The sequence below is a fragment of the Ctenopharyngodon idella genome, chromosome 18 (assembly GCF_019924925.1).
Source record: "Ctenopharyngodon idella isolate HZGC_01 chromosome 18, HZGC01, whole genome shotgun sequence".
In the NCBI taxonomy this organism is placed as follows: Eukaryota; Metazoa; Chordata; class Actinopteri; order Cypriniformes; family Xenocyprididae; genus Ctenopharyngodon; species Ctenopharyngodon idella.
This window is the reverse complement of record NC_067237.1, coordinates 9,681,011-9,696,106: the sequence shown is the minus strand read 5'-3', so window position 1 is coordinate 9,696,106 and position 15,096 is coordinate 9,681,011. Positions and strand designations below refer to the sequence as shown.

Here is a 15,096-nt window from a genome sequence, read left to right as displayed (position 1 = left end):
TCATACGTTTAACATAGACACTGAAATGTATTTAATGTATTGACAGCATCTAAAACATAAGCATTATTTGTATGGACTACTTGCATATAATATTGATTTCATATGATTAATATGTTTGAAACGTCACTGAAATAAAGCAATAAACCACAAGAATTTGTGGTTTACAGTGATTTTAGAAGAGATTAGGGGTGTTGTTAGGCACAATACAGAGCAGAGCACCTAGCAGTTTTAAAATCACTGTAAACTACGGCTTCACGGGACTTTTTTTCAAAGTGTTCAGTATCACTTCAGAATACCTAATGCTGCATTTACAGTCAGTCAAAGTCATGGTCATCTTAAAATAAATGAGCAAACATGTAAAACATTGCTCATTTTCAACTAAATTTAACAATATATAGCCTACATCAATGATGTCATGGAATTCTAGCTCTGTCTACCTCTCTTCCATCTACTGAAATAAGAGACATTACGTAACTCTTCTGTGAGGTATTTTGAAGAGAGTTACTCAGTCTGATCAAAGTGCCTAGTCACTAGCATAAAGTGAGCCGTCTCTGATCTGGGATTTGATATAAAAAGCAGTATAAATGTCCTGAGTGTTCAATGACCCCTCTTTCTCTCTGTGGTCTTGGCAGCCTGTCCAATTTGAACATTTGAGCCAGCAGTTGTATCTACCAAGAATACAAGAGATTTTATCAACAAACTGATCAGCTTTGCCATTAGTTTTTTCTCTAAGTGCATTTCCAGGTAGCTTTGTTTTGGTCACTAAATAAATAATGTACAGCGAATGCATCAAGAATGTGCATCAGGTTGAGAATGAATGCTTCAGGTCAAACACCTGCAGAAAACATGCAATTGCTTCAGAACACTGAAGTAAACTGCTGGAAGAAGGATGTGTCATACTGTAGCTTGACCAGATGTATAAGATATTAAATGCTGTGTTCCAGAGAAAAGAGCAGATTTCCCTAAAAGAGCAAACTTTTAAAAGAAGCGCATTTTGACATGTTCACCAACCAGGTTGGTTTGTGGTGACAGACCTGAAGGATGCGTACTTTCATGTCTTGATTTTACATTGACACGGACCATTTCTTTGGTTTGATTCCAAGAGTCAGGCATACCATTACAAGGTCCTCCCCATCAGGCTGTCCCTGTCACCTCACGTCTTCACGAAAGTCTTGCAGGGACAGCTCTTGCCCTGCTAAGGGAAGTGTGAATCTACATTCTCAATTTTCTTGATGACTGGCTGATCCTAGTTCACTCGAGATTTACAGTGGGTACGGAAAGTATTCAGACCCCCTTAAATTTTTTACTCTTTGTTATATTAAAGCCATTTGCTAAAATCATTTAAGTTCATTTTTTTTCCTCATTAATGTACACACAGCACCCCATATTGACAGTAAAACACAGAATTGTTGACATTTTTGCAGATTTATTAAAAAAGAAAAACTGAAATATCACATGGTCCTAAGTATTCAGACCCTTTGCTCAGTATTTAGTAGAAGCACCCTTTTGATCTAATACAGCCATGAGCCTTTTTGGGAAAGATGCAACAAGTTTTTCACACCTGGATTTGGGGATCCTCTGCCATTCCTCCTTGCAGATCCTCTCCAGTTCTGTCAGGTTGGATGGTAAACGTTGGTGAACAGCCATTTTTAGGTCTCTCCAGAGATGCTCAATTGGGTTTAAGTCAAGGCTCTGGCTGGGCCATTCAAGAACAGTCACGGAGTTGTTGTGAAGGCACCCCTTCGTTATTTTAGCTGTGTGCTTAGGGTCATTGTCTTGTTGGAAGGTAAACCTTCGGCCCAGTCTGAGGTCCTGAGCACTCTGGAGAAGGTTTTCGTCCAGGATATCCCTGTACTTGGCCGCATTCATCTTTCCCTCGATTGCAACCAGTCGTCCTGTCCCTGCAGCTGAAAAACACCCCCACAGCATGATGCTGCCACCACCATGCTTCACTGTTGGGACTGTATTGGACAGGTGATGAGCAGTGCCTGGTTTTCTCCACACATACCGCTTAGAATTAAGGCCAACAAGTTCTATCTTGGTCTCATCAGACCAGAGAATCTTATTTCTCACCATCTTGGAGTCCTCCATGCGGGCTTTCATGTGTCTTGCACTGAGGAGAGGCTTCCGTCGGGCCACTCTGCCATAAAGCCCCGACTGGTGGAGGGCTGCAGTGATGGTTGACTTTCTACAACTTTCTACCATCTCCCGACTGCATCTCTGGAGCTTAGCCACAGTGATCTTTTTCTTCTTCTTTACCTCTCTCACCAAGGCTCTTCTCCCCCGATAGCTCAGTTTGGCCGGACGGCCAGCTCTAGGAAGGGTTCTGGTCGTCCCAAACGTCTTCCATTTAAGGATTATGGAGACCACTGTGCTCTTAGGAACCTTAAGTGCAGCAGAATGTTTTTTTTTTTTTTGTAACCTTGGCCAGATCTGTGCCTTGCCACAATTCTGTCTCTGAGCTCTTCAGGCAGTTCCTTTGACCTCATGATTCTCATTTGCTCTGACATGCACTGTGAGCTGTAAGGTCTTATATAGACAGGTGTGTGGCTTTCCTAATCAAGTCCAATCAGTATAATCAAACACAGCTGGACTCAAATGAAGGTGTAGAACAATCTCAAGGATGATCAGAAGAAATGGACAGCACCTGAGTTAAATATATGAGTGTCACAGCAAAGGGTCTGAATACTTAGGACCATGTGATATTTCAGTTCTTCTTTTTTAATAAATCTGCAAAAATGTCAACAATTCTGTGTTTTTCTGTCAATATGGGGTGCTGTGTGTACATTAATGAGGATAAAAAATGAACTTAAATGATTTTAGCAAATGGCTGCAATATAACAAAGAGTGAAAAATTTAAGGGGGTCTGAATACTTTCTGTACCCACTGTATTTTGTGTGCGCACAAAATACACCCCTAAGTGAAAATGTCCAAAATGGGCCCAAAGTGTCAATATTTTGTGTCGCCACCATTATTTTCCAGCACTGCCTTAACCCTCTTGGGCATGGAGTTCACCAGAGCTTCACAGGTTGCCACTGGAGTCCTCTTCCACTCCTCCATGACAACATCACAGAGCTGGTGGATGTTAGAGACCTTGCGCTCCTCCACCTTCCATTTGAGGATGCCCCACAGATGCTCAATAGGGTTTAGGTAACCTCAGCTTCTTTAGCAAGGCAGTTGTCGTCTTGGAGGTGTGTTTGGGGTTGTTATCATGTTGGAGTACTGCCCTGCGGCCAGGTCTCCGAAGGGAGGGGATCATGCTCTGCTTCAGTATGTCACAGTACATGTTGGCATTCATGGTTCCCTCAATGAACTGTAGCTCCCCAGTGCCGGCAGCACTCATGCAGCCCCAGACCATGACACTCCCACCACCATGCTTGACTGTAGGCAAGACACACTTGTCTTTGCACTCCTCACCTGGTTGCCGCCACACAAGCTTGACACCATCTGAACCAAATAAGGTTATCTTGGTCTCATCAGACCACAGGACATGGTTCCAGTAATCCATGTCCTTAGTCTGCTTGTCTTCAGCAAACTGTTTGCGGGCTTTCTTGTGCATCATCTTTAGAAGAGGCTTCCTTCTGGGACGACAGCCATGCAGACCAATTTGATGCAGTGTGCGCCGTATGGTCTGAGCACTGACAGGCTGAGCCCCCACCCCTTCAACCTCTGCAGCAATGCTGGCAGCACTCATGTGTCTATTTCCCAAACACAACCTCTGGATATGACGCTGAGCACGTGCACTCAACTTCTTTGGTCGACCATGGCGAGGCCTGTTCTGAGTGGAACCTGTCCTGTTAAACCGCTGTATGGTCTTGGCCACCATGCTGCAGCTCAGTTTCAGGGTCTTGGCAATCTTCTTATAGCCTACGCTTTATGTACATCTTTATGTAGTGCAACAATTCTTTTTTTCAGATCCTCAGAGAGTTCTTTGCCATGAGGTGCCATGTTGAACTTCCAGTGACCAGTATGAGAGAGTGAGATAACACCAAATTTAACACATCTGCTCCCCATTCACACCTGAGACCTTGTAACACTAACAAGTCACATGACACCGGGAAGAGAAAATGGCTAATTGGGCCCAATTTGGACATTTTTACTTAGGGGTGTACTCACTTTTGTGGCCAGCGGTTTAGACATTAATGGCTGTGTGTTGAGTTATTTTGAGGGGACAGCAAATTTACACTGTTATACAAGCTGTACACTCACTAATTTACATTGTAGCAAAGTATCATTTCTTCAGTGTTGTCACATGAAAAGATTTAATAAAATATTTACAAAAATTTGAGGGGTGTACTCACTTCTGTGAGATACTGTACAAGTATGAAATTCGGTAGACACATGTAACAGCCCAATCCCTACAAAAAAAGTCCCTGGGTGCAAAATATGAAAACCCAACAGGGAGTGAGATATTTTGAATTTTCTCTGCAAAATGTTTGCAGTTTTTGCCATTTCCAGACGTTGTACTTTAACAAACCCCTCCAAGAGCTTTAATCAGATCAACATCATACAGTATTTGGCCAGTCTAATCTAAAGGCCTTTGCGACATTAAATTGCAAAGATCTTGAGTTTTCGCTGAACCGCATGTCCATGGCAGCCTGACAAAGTCTGATGTTTTGCCATGAAACAGGAAGCTATTGTAAGTCAGGCATACAGTGGCCGAACTGCCCAAGACTTCACATGTGTGATAAGAGTCCTGGCCTGAAGACATCTACAAGGAAATACTCAGTTAGTCATAGCGCCACCTGTTTGCAACAGGAAATGGCATGCTTCACACTTTACTTGAAACACTCCCTGAAACACATTTAAATATGCCATGAAGTACCAAACATTCTAGAAACCCATTAAATCATGAAAAACTCGGCTAAGTGCTAATGTATGTGATTAACGCCACAAAACAGGAAGTTGTTGTAACTCAGGCATACAATGTCCAATCTTTCCCAAACTTCACATGTTTGAGAAGAGTCCTGCCCTGAACACATCTACATAACAATATTCAGTTATAGTAATAATGCCACCCACTGGCAACAGGAAGTGTTGTGTTTAACATTGTGATGCACTAGTAGCAACATACTAAAATATGCAATTGAGTGCTAAACATGCTACAAAAATTCCAAAACATGCTAGCAACACTTAGCTGAGTGCTAAAGCATGCTATTATCGTCATGAAACAGGAAGTTGTTGTAACTCAAGCATACAAATGTCCAATCTGCCTCAAACTTCACATGTTTGATAAGTGCCCTGGCCTGAAGACATCTAAACTTCAAAATGTAGTTATAGTCATATCGCCACCAGCAGGAAATGTGGCAAATACAAATGACTGACGTTGTCCTCCTATATTTATATACTTAAATGCATTTTGACCACTGTGCTCTGTTTTCCTAAAGCCACCGGGTGGCAGTGACACGGGTGCGAGGGCCCTTTCATCTATGGATTTATGGTTTTGGGAAAAACTGAATTGTTGATCTATGTTGGTAACGATGGAACTTCCAACCATAAGTGGCTAACGATGCTTTTTGGGAAACGTACCCCTGATTGACTAGTCCATGTAACCCCATTGACAGTTACATTAAATGTAAGATAAAGGAGAGAAACAGTCTCAAGCTGCATGCTGGGAAACAAACCTGAGCTGGAGGATTGATTGCTGACCAGCACAGATGATGGAAGCGTGAAAGACGACTCCACTCTCTCCAAAGACCTGTTTGAAGGCCATCGATGTGTTTTGTTGTCACGTGCAACAATTTTTGATGGGTGTTCAGGAGGTTTTTGGGCCGTGCTGGCAAGTAATGTGAGTATGGAGGAAAATGCCGGTTGTTCTCTGCTTCCCTTTGACGAGCCTGTGGGACCTGATTGGACTATGGAGGCTGGATTCCTGTCTGTCATAAGGAAGCCACCCAACAAATGGGTTGAGGAGGGTGAGGTGGCCACATCCAGAAATAATCCAGAGGCTTCATGACTCAAGTCATCTAAAAAGAGAGAAGAGAATGATATAAATGTATCTCAAGGCATTTCAATCCTCCTCTTTAGAATCACAGTTTGTTCATTTTGAGGAAAACTTTCCCATGCTGTAATTTTCATTTTCTCTCCTCAGAAAGAGTTTCCTTGTGGAGATTAAGGCACTCGAAATTACAACTCTCAACAAACTTACAATACAAAAGACACACACCAATAAATAATGCTGATCCTCAAAGAACGCTGAAAATACTTGAAAGACATTACAGTTTCATATAAGTATCTAGGTGGTGTGGGGCTGGAAATCATTCCCCAAAATTAGATCATAAAATATTAAAATATGTTAATCAATCATAATTGATTTTACAGAACTTTCTCAGCTATCATTAGTTTGTAATCACCGTTTCAAAAATGTTATGATAGTTTATAAATATATTTGGGATGATACATATCCAGAGCAGTTATATTACAGACCTGCATTTTGAAATTAATAGGGGTGTAAGAAAATATCGATACATGTGAATATCGCGATATGTATTGATTAAATAAAGTTGCTTGTCAGGTTTTATGCATATGGTTGTGTGTTCTTTATGACTGTTTTTTTTCTAACATTAGATCTTTCTAAAAAAAAAAAATAAAAAAAAGAAATATCGCAATATATCACCTTTCTTACAATATCGCAATATATCACAATATATCGTATCGTAACCCCTGTATCATGATACATATTGTATCGCCAGGTTCTTGGCAATACACAGCCCTAGAAATTAAACAAAACAGTAAACTGTATTCATGCAAAATGCATTAATTAAATAGAGTCTTGGATCACCAATCACACAATTTCAAAAATAATCACCTTTTTAAAACATGTTTCTCAAACACTCTTCCTGTCTTCAAATACAGTCACAACCAAAATTTGCAGAGAATGCTAATACAATGTAGCTATGGTACTGACATGAGCACATTTAAAATGAAATCAAACTTCTTACTTACTAGTTGACATATAGCTATCATATGTAGCTAGCTATTATAGTCAATGTTTTGTGTAAATATTTTAACACCTACAGTGGGTACGGAAAGTATTCAGACCCCCTTAAATTTTTCACTCTTTGTTATATTGCAGCCATTTGCTAAAATCATTTAAGTTCATTTTTTTTCCTCATTAATGTACACACAGCACCCCATATTGACAGAAAAACATAGAATTGTTGACATTTTTGCAGATTTATTAAAAAAGAAGAACTGAAATATCACATGGTCCTAAGTATTCAGACCCTTTGCTGTGACATTCATATATTTAACTCCGGTGCTATCCATTTCTTCTGATCATCCTTGAGATGGTTCTACACCTTCATTTGAGTCCAGCTGTGTTTGATTATACTGATTGGACTTGATTAGGAAAGCCACACACCTGTCTATATAAGACCTTACAGCTCACAGTGCATGTCAGAGCAAATGAGAATCATGAGGTCAAAGGAACTGCCTGAAGAGCTCAGAGACAGAATTGTGGCAAGGCACAGATCTGGCCAAGGTTACAAAAAAATTTCTGCTGCACTTAAGGTTCCTAAGAGCACAGTGGCCTCCATAATCCTTAAATGGAAGACGTTTGGGATGACCAGAACCCTTCCTAGAGCTGGCCGTCCGGCCAAACTGAGCTATCGGGGGAGAAGAGCCTTGGTGAGAGAGGTAAAGAAGAACCCAAAGATCACTGTGGCTAAGCTCCAGAGATGCAGTCGGGAGATGGGAGAAAGTTGTAGAAAGTCAACCATCACTGCAGCCCTCCACCAGTCAGGGCTTTATGGCAGAGTGGCCCGACAGAAGCCTCTCCTCAGTGCAAGACACATGAAAGCCCGCATGGAGGACTCCAAGATGGTGAGAAATAAGATTCTCTGGTCTGATGAGACCAAGATAGAACTTGTTGGCCTTAATTCTAAGCGGTATGTGTGGAGAAAACCAGGCACTGCTCATCACCTGTCCAATACAGTCCCAACAGTGAAGCATGGTGGTGGCAGCATCATGCTGTGGGGGTGTTTTTCAGCTGCAGGGACAGGATGACTGGTTGCAATCGAGGGAAAGATGAATGCGGCCAAGTACAGGGATATCCTGGACGAAAACCTTCTCCAGAGTGCTCAGGACCTCAGACTGGGCCGAAGGTTTACCTTCCAACAAGACAATGACCCTAAGCACACAGCTAAAATAACGAAGGAGTGGCTTCACGACAACTCCGTGACTGTTCTTGAATGGCCCAGCCAGAGCCCTGACTTAAACCCAATTGAGCATCTCTGGAGAGACCTAATAATGGCAGTCCACCAACGTTTACCATCCAACCTGACAGAACTGGAGAGGATCTGCAAGGAGGAATGGCAGAGGATCCCCAAATCCAGGTGTGAAAAACTTGTTGCATCTTTCCCAAAAAGACTCATGGCTGTATTAGATCAAAAGGGTGCTTCTACTAAATACTGAGCAAAGGGTCTGAATACTTAGGACCATGTGATATTTCAGTTTTTCTCTTTTAATAAATCTGCAAAAATGTCAACAATTCTGTGTTTTTCTGTCAATATGAGGTACTGTGTGTACATTAATGAGGAAAAAAAAATGAACTTAAATGATTTTAGCAAATAGCTGCAATATAACAAAGAGTGAAAAATTTAAGGGGGTCTGAATACTTTCCGTACCCACTGTATATATTAGCTGTAGATAAATGGTAATGAAACCTAATTTTGGTCAGAATATGAATCATTGGAAACAGTATATGTGTCACCACAGAGATGCTAAAAGATGTATTGCTGATATAAAATTCAGATTTATATGGTGACTGAACAGGGACTCTTCAAAGGATTTTTGCTGGCACCCATCCAGAATTACTTTACCAGTTCCTCTCGTCACTCTGATATGCTCAATATCTGGAGGCCAGTATGATTCATTCACAGGAATCTGCAAGCTTTACATATTCTTCAGACTGTGTAAAGCAGTTCTTTATGAATAACTGACTCTAGCAAAATGAATTGCTTCACATACTGCATGCATGCTGAATATACAAGTTCCTGACTGACAGAAATTCTGTAAAATTGCAGCATTGATTAGTTAATAAACACAATATCATGCAAGTCCAATAAGAGCTGTGATATAACATGTCAGCAGTCCTTCAAAATAGGGCTGGGCACTATAGACCAAAAATCATATCTCTGTATTTTTAGGCTGAACGGTGATATACAAAATAGGCTTATATCTCGGTATTTTCTATGAAGCGAGCTAAATGTTCAGTTCTGAAGGTATGTATAAAATTTTTTAAAAAGTCACACTCAAGGGTGTCCGGGGTCCAAACGGACCCCACATTGAAAATGAATGGGAAAGGTGAAAAATTAAGAGGGTTTTTTTGTTTGTTTGTTTTGCTTTTTTTTTTTTTTTTTTTTTTTTTTTTTAATAAAATCAAATCCAGCATAAATCTGAAAATTTTCACACAGAAATGAAGGCCTGGTACTAGAGCACAAATGCAATGTGAAAAAAACATGCTCACTCTCACACACTCACAAACACACACAGGTGTGATTGCAACAGACAGCATTTGTACAGAATTTGGCAAACAAAATCAGCCACAAATGCAGGTATGAAGGGGTGAGACCTAGCACACACAAACACTTTTGCATGCACAAGTACACGCACACACACACACACACACACACACACACACAGAGAGCTCCTGTTCATTTCTGCTTATTGCTATTGGTTTTATTTAAAATGATATATCATTTGAATTTAAAAAAAACAAACATATATATATATATTATACAATCGTTTTGTGAATGTGTGGGGTCTGAACGGATCCCAAAGACCCTGTCTGTAAAGGGGAAATGAGGACTGTATGAGGGTTAATAAATGTCATTCCACATCCTGTCTAATGTTGTGCTCCAAAACAATGTGCAAATCGAAGGCTGTGAAAACAAATGTATGAATGTATCCATACACTATGCTATAAATTACGAGCATAAAAAGGGTTAAAATATAAACAAAACAAAAACAATTGCTTTTTAATTTACAATCCCTAAATAAAGTTTGTTAACTGGTAAGAGGTAGGAGGAACACATTCACTCATAAACCTAAATAATAATAACATAAATAATAGTATATTTGTATACATTGTATGAAATGTATATTTTAGTCCAAATTATTGCACTCCCATTCTATCTGCTTAAGTCATTACGTATTGAAAATTTCCAAATTCCCATGGTTTTCTTAGGTCCAAGCCTCCACTTCATTTCAAAGCTAATCGTCCACTTTTTCCGTAGCAGCTCACGCTGTCCTTTCACTATTTTTGATATTTTTTTTTAGCATTCGCAAAATCAAATTATAGACAGTATTGTCTCTTCCTATATCTTGTTTGAAAATATATCAATAACTTTAAAAGCTGATGTACCGCCTAGCCCTACATTACATGTCCTTTAGTGGCTTGTGCAATGAAGCTTTAAAGGTAGACAGAAGCATCAAAACTTGAGCTGTGTTTCCTCCTCCAATCAAATCTGTTCTGTCTGTCCACTAAGAAAGACTTAAAGGATTAGTCCACTTTCAAATAAACTTTTCCTGATAATTTACTCACCCCCATGTCATCCAAGATGTTCATGTCTTTCTTTCTTCAGTCGAAAAGAAATGAAGGTTTTTGACGAAAACATTCCAGGATTATTCTCCTTATAGTGGACTTCAATGGCCTCCAGACGGTTGAAGGTCAAAATTACAGTTTCAGTGCCGCTTCAAAGGGCTTTAAACGATACCAGACGATGAATAAGGGTCTTATCTAGCGAAACGATCGGTCATTTTCGAAAAAAAAAAAAATGTATATAAACAAATGTTCGCCTTCTAAGTGCTTCCTACAAAACCGCATTTCCGTATTCTCCAAAAGGTTTACGCTGTATGTCATACGCCTACCCTATTCAACTTACGGAAAAAATTTAACTGGCGCTGCGTTCGTTCCGTAAGTAGAATAGGGAAGGCGTAGGACATACAGCGTAAACTTTTTGGAGAATACGGAAATGCGGTTTTGGCAGAAGCACTTAGAAGGCCATTGAAGTCCACTATAAGGAGAATAATCCTGGAATGTTTTCGTCAAAAACCTTCATTTCTTTTCGACTGAAGAAAGAAAGACATGAACATCTTGGATGACATGGGGGTGAGTAAATTATCAGGAAAAGTTTATTTAAAAGTGGACTAATCCTTTAATACTGAAGATACTGTTTTTGTTTTTTTTCTTTACTGTAAAACACACACACTCACTCTCTCTCTCTCTCACACACACTCACTCTCACACACACACACACACACACACACAAAAGCAAGAGAATAAAACATATTTATTAGATGTCAACAGATATTTATGACAATGTTAAAATGTATTGACCTGACAAATATGTTTGTTCACTATAGAAAATATGTCTAGGCACACTTGTGTATTTATGTTTTGAATTCATTAATTTAATTAATTAATTTAGACCTATTAATTAATTCAGAGACCATTCTGACTCCATACAAAGTGGCATAAAATTGTCCAGCTGCTTATTTCTGCTCGAACCACCAGTCCACCACTGAAGGTTTCAGAAGATAAAAGGGTGTCAGTAAACCACTCTTATTAAACCTTGTCCTTTAATTAGCTACCCAAAAATTAATTCCATTTAATTCTCAGAATTAGTGTTGAACAATAATTTTCACCAAGTCAACAATGCCATTAAACACTCATTAATATCATCATCACAGAGACGCAGTGGAATCTTTATTTTTATTTGTTCCTTTTTCAGAAATCATGTATTTTCAGAAAAGATTTGTAATAATTATGTTCTGGCTTTGATATAAAAAGCATTTATTTATTGATTTATTTATAATGTTGCAATAAAAGATAAATGAAGATGAGGAAGATAGGAAGGAAGAATTTTGTGAATTTATGTTGTCATAAATTAAAAACACAATGTCGTTGTGGTGTGGTAAAGTGAGGTCTGCAGCGGGGGAAAGGGTGCAGAGACGAGCGGTGATAAGGAGGTCAAGTGAATGATTAACACCTGTCTCTAATTCCAGTGATTGGTGGAGAGACTGTGATTATTATTTGTGTGTGTGACTGTGAAGGCAGAGAGCCTGACAACATTTATTTTGTTCATTTTCTTATTTTATGAGTAATAAAAGGATTACTCGCTACCCCTGTCTTCCTCGTCCTTCTTCATTTTCATTGAACCTTATTACAATGGTGCCCGAAACCCGGGGGAACAGGGGAACAGATCTGGGACACGAGGGGGCGTGGCGGAGAGTGCTGGAGCCATTCTCTTGGCCATTCTTCTGCCACTGGGGCGGCGGGAAGGCCTGGGCTGGCCTGCTGGAGATGCAGGAACCCGGGTCATTTTCAGAACCGGTGTCCAATGATGGAGGTAGGAGCATTGATCCGGGTCCCTGACTCCCCGTGGGCTGCCCCCGATCAAGCCGGGCAGTACCAAATCATCCCCTTGGAATTATAAGGTTCTATCTGACATTTTTGTCAAAATTGAGTTATTCACATATTCATATTCTGTGACAACTTATTTACATTATGTGATGTTTCTTTTTTTAAGTTGTGTACATTTTGGTACTTTTTTTTTAGAAAACAAAAAGGTTCTATCTACAAAGTCGCACTCTAACATGGTTGTATAAGGTTCTATCTGCGTGAGCCAATCAGCACTTCGAATGCACACACAAGGACCAATCATGATCAGCTTTCTTTGTCATGTCACCGGACTGCACCGCGATAGTGGAAGAGAGCACAGAAAAACACTAAATCGGTGAAGAGAAGACTAAATCATTTCACACCACGCGATGTTTATTAGAAACCTCATGATCGACTATTTTATTTATGATCTTGTCAATGACAGCAGCCCAAATTCCAGGGAATTACAGTCTTTTTGTGTGTTTTGCTGTATCTGTTGCTGAGGAGTTTTTTTTAAGTTAGACACCACGCTAGCCAGCAGCGTGGATAGGATAGGCAGGGGCGCCACTAGCAATTTTGGGCCCTATGAAAGAATTTGAGGTTGGGGCCCTTACCGCACCCACTTTTGGAGAGGGCTGGTGAACGCGCTTACGGTGATTTGCGCGCCACTCATGCAAATTGCACAGACAATTGATCTGATCAGTTCGTACAGCTTATAAAAGCTCTGAACGTCCTAAACCCCAAATGCAAACACTTTGAAGCTCAATATCTCAAAACTGCTCAGAACGCAGATAGAACCTTATAATTGTGGATGAAATACCTGTGAGTATTCAGGGGGTACATATGAGGCTTTGCTGGATTCAGGCTGTAACCAAACCTCCATTCATCAAAGCCTGATGCAGCAAAGGGCATTGGATACAAGCCGCAGGGTTAAAGTGAGGTGTGTGTGCGTTAGTGCCTGTTAGTATTCAATTTCGGGGAAAAACACACAGAATTAAGGTGGTGGTTAATTCCCACCTTAGGCATCCGCTGATTTTGGGTACAGATTGGGCAGCATTTACATAATTATTGGGGATTTTGTGTGGGGATGCTTCTTGGGGGACAGGGCTGGGAAACGGAGAAGCGGTGGCACAGGCTAGAGATGCTGTTTCGGGACCTTCACAGACTGACTCAGAGGAAATGAGAGCGAGGGTGGAGCCAATGCCACCTGAGCTAGATGACTTTCCTCTTAAGCAATCTCATGATGACTGGGTCCGCACCATCGATGGACAGCTTTTTCAGCCTGATCAGCCACTCTCCTATCCCTATTTGTCCCTTGTAAAAGTTGTATCTGGTGTCCCAAGATACCCAGACAAAAGGAAATACAACCCAATTATTAGTCCCAAAAAGCTGTTGGGAAGTGCTTTTCCAGGTGGCTCATTGTAGTCCCATGGCAAGCCACTTGGGGGAAGCAAAGCGAACGTCTCATTGCCCGATTCTTTTGGCCGGGCATTCAAGAGAACGTCCGCCGGTGGTTTGCGGCGTGTCGTGAATGTCAGCTGGCTAATCCTCCAGCCATTTCAAAAGCACCATTGCGCCCATTACCACTGGTAGAGGTCCCCTTCGAGAGAATTGTTATGGACCTCATTGGGCCATTAGATTGTTCAGCATGCGGACATCATTTTGCATTAGTTCTGGTGGACTATGAAACACAATACCCAGAAGCAGTGCCGTTACGCACGATATCTGCAAAGAGTGTGGCGAATGCGCCGTTTCACGTTATCTCCTAAGTGGGAATCCCCAAAGAGATTCTTACTGATCAGGACACAGTGTTTATGTCACGTACATTATGTCACGTACATTACTATACAAACTTTTGTGCATTAAATTAATTTGCACCAGTGTCTATCACCCACAAACAGACAGCTTGGTGGGACAATTTAATCGCACATTAAAATACATGGTTTGAGAATTCGTAAAAGAAGAAGCCAAAAAATGGGATAAATGGCTTGAGCCCCTGTTGTTCGTGGTGTGGGAGATTCCACAAGCCTCCACTGGGTTTTCCCCATTCTAGCTTTTCTATGGTCGTCAGCCCCGGAGGGTGCCTGACATCATTAGAGAGGCTTGGGAGGAAGGGGCCTTCAAACTGCCGTAGTGAAATTCATTATGTCATGGACCTCCTAGCAAAACTCCACACTTTGGGGTGGCTCTCGATGGAGAATTTGCTCCAGGCTCAAGACAAAGTCGGCTATACAACAGGGGTACGCGAGAGCGCCAATTTACACCGGAAGAGAAAGTGCTTATATTACTTCCAACGTCTAGTTCTAAATTACTCGCGGCAAGGACCTTTTGTGGTTACACAGAGAGTTAATAAGGTAAGGCGAATGGACAGAGGTGATTCATGTCAAATTTATCATCTCAATGTTTTAAAACGCTGGAATGAGGTGACATCGGTTGAGTTAGCAGTATCTGTTTCGGCAGAGGAAGATCTCGGACCAGAAGCAGCTGTCAAAACCAATCTGCTCGCTCTGGTCCAGGGGAGAGATCACCTCTTGCCGTTGCAGCTCACCGATTTAGTCAAATTGCAAGCAGATTTTGCAGATGTGTTTTCAACCCTGCCTAGTCACACAGACCTCATTCAGCACCATATTGAAACGATCCCCAGGGAAGTGGCACACAGCCATCCCTATCGTTTACCTGAACACAAGAAAAAAGTAGTACAGGATGAATTA

The 15,096-nt window shown here is 40.9% G+C and overlaps 1 protein-coding gene across 2 annotated transcripts in view; it reads right to left on the bottom strand.

Moving 5' to 3' along the window:
* The window catches only part of kiaa1549lb (KIAA1549-like b), a 120,322-nt gene that overhangs the window by 81,249 nt on the left and 23,977 nt on the right, over positions 1 to 15,096 (bottom strand). For both annotated transcript variants that reach the window (XM_051871010.1, XM_051871009.1), the window contains exon 2: positions 5,625 to 5,966. In XM_051871010.1, the coding sequence (XP_051726970.1) occupies positions 5,625 to 5,966 (342 nt within the window). The remainder of the gene's footprint in view (positions 1 to 5,624; positions 5,967 to 15,096) is intronic.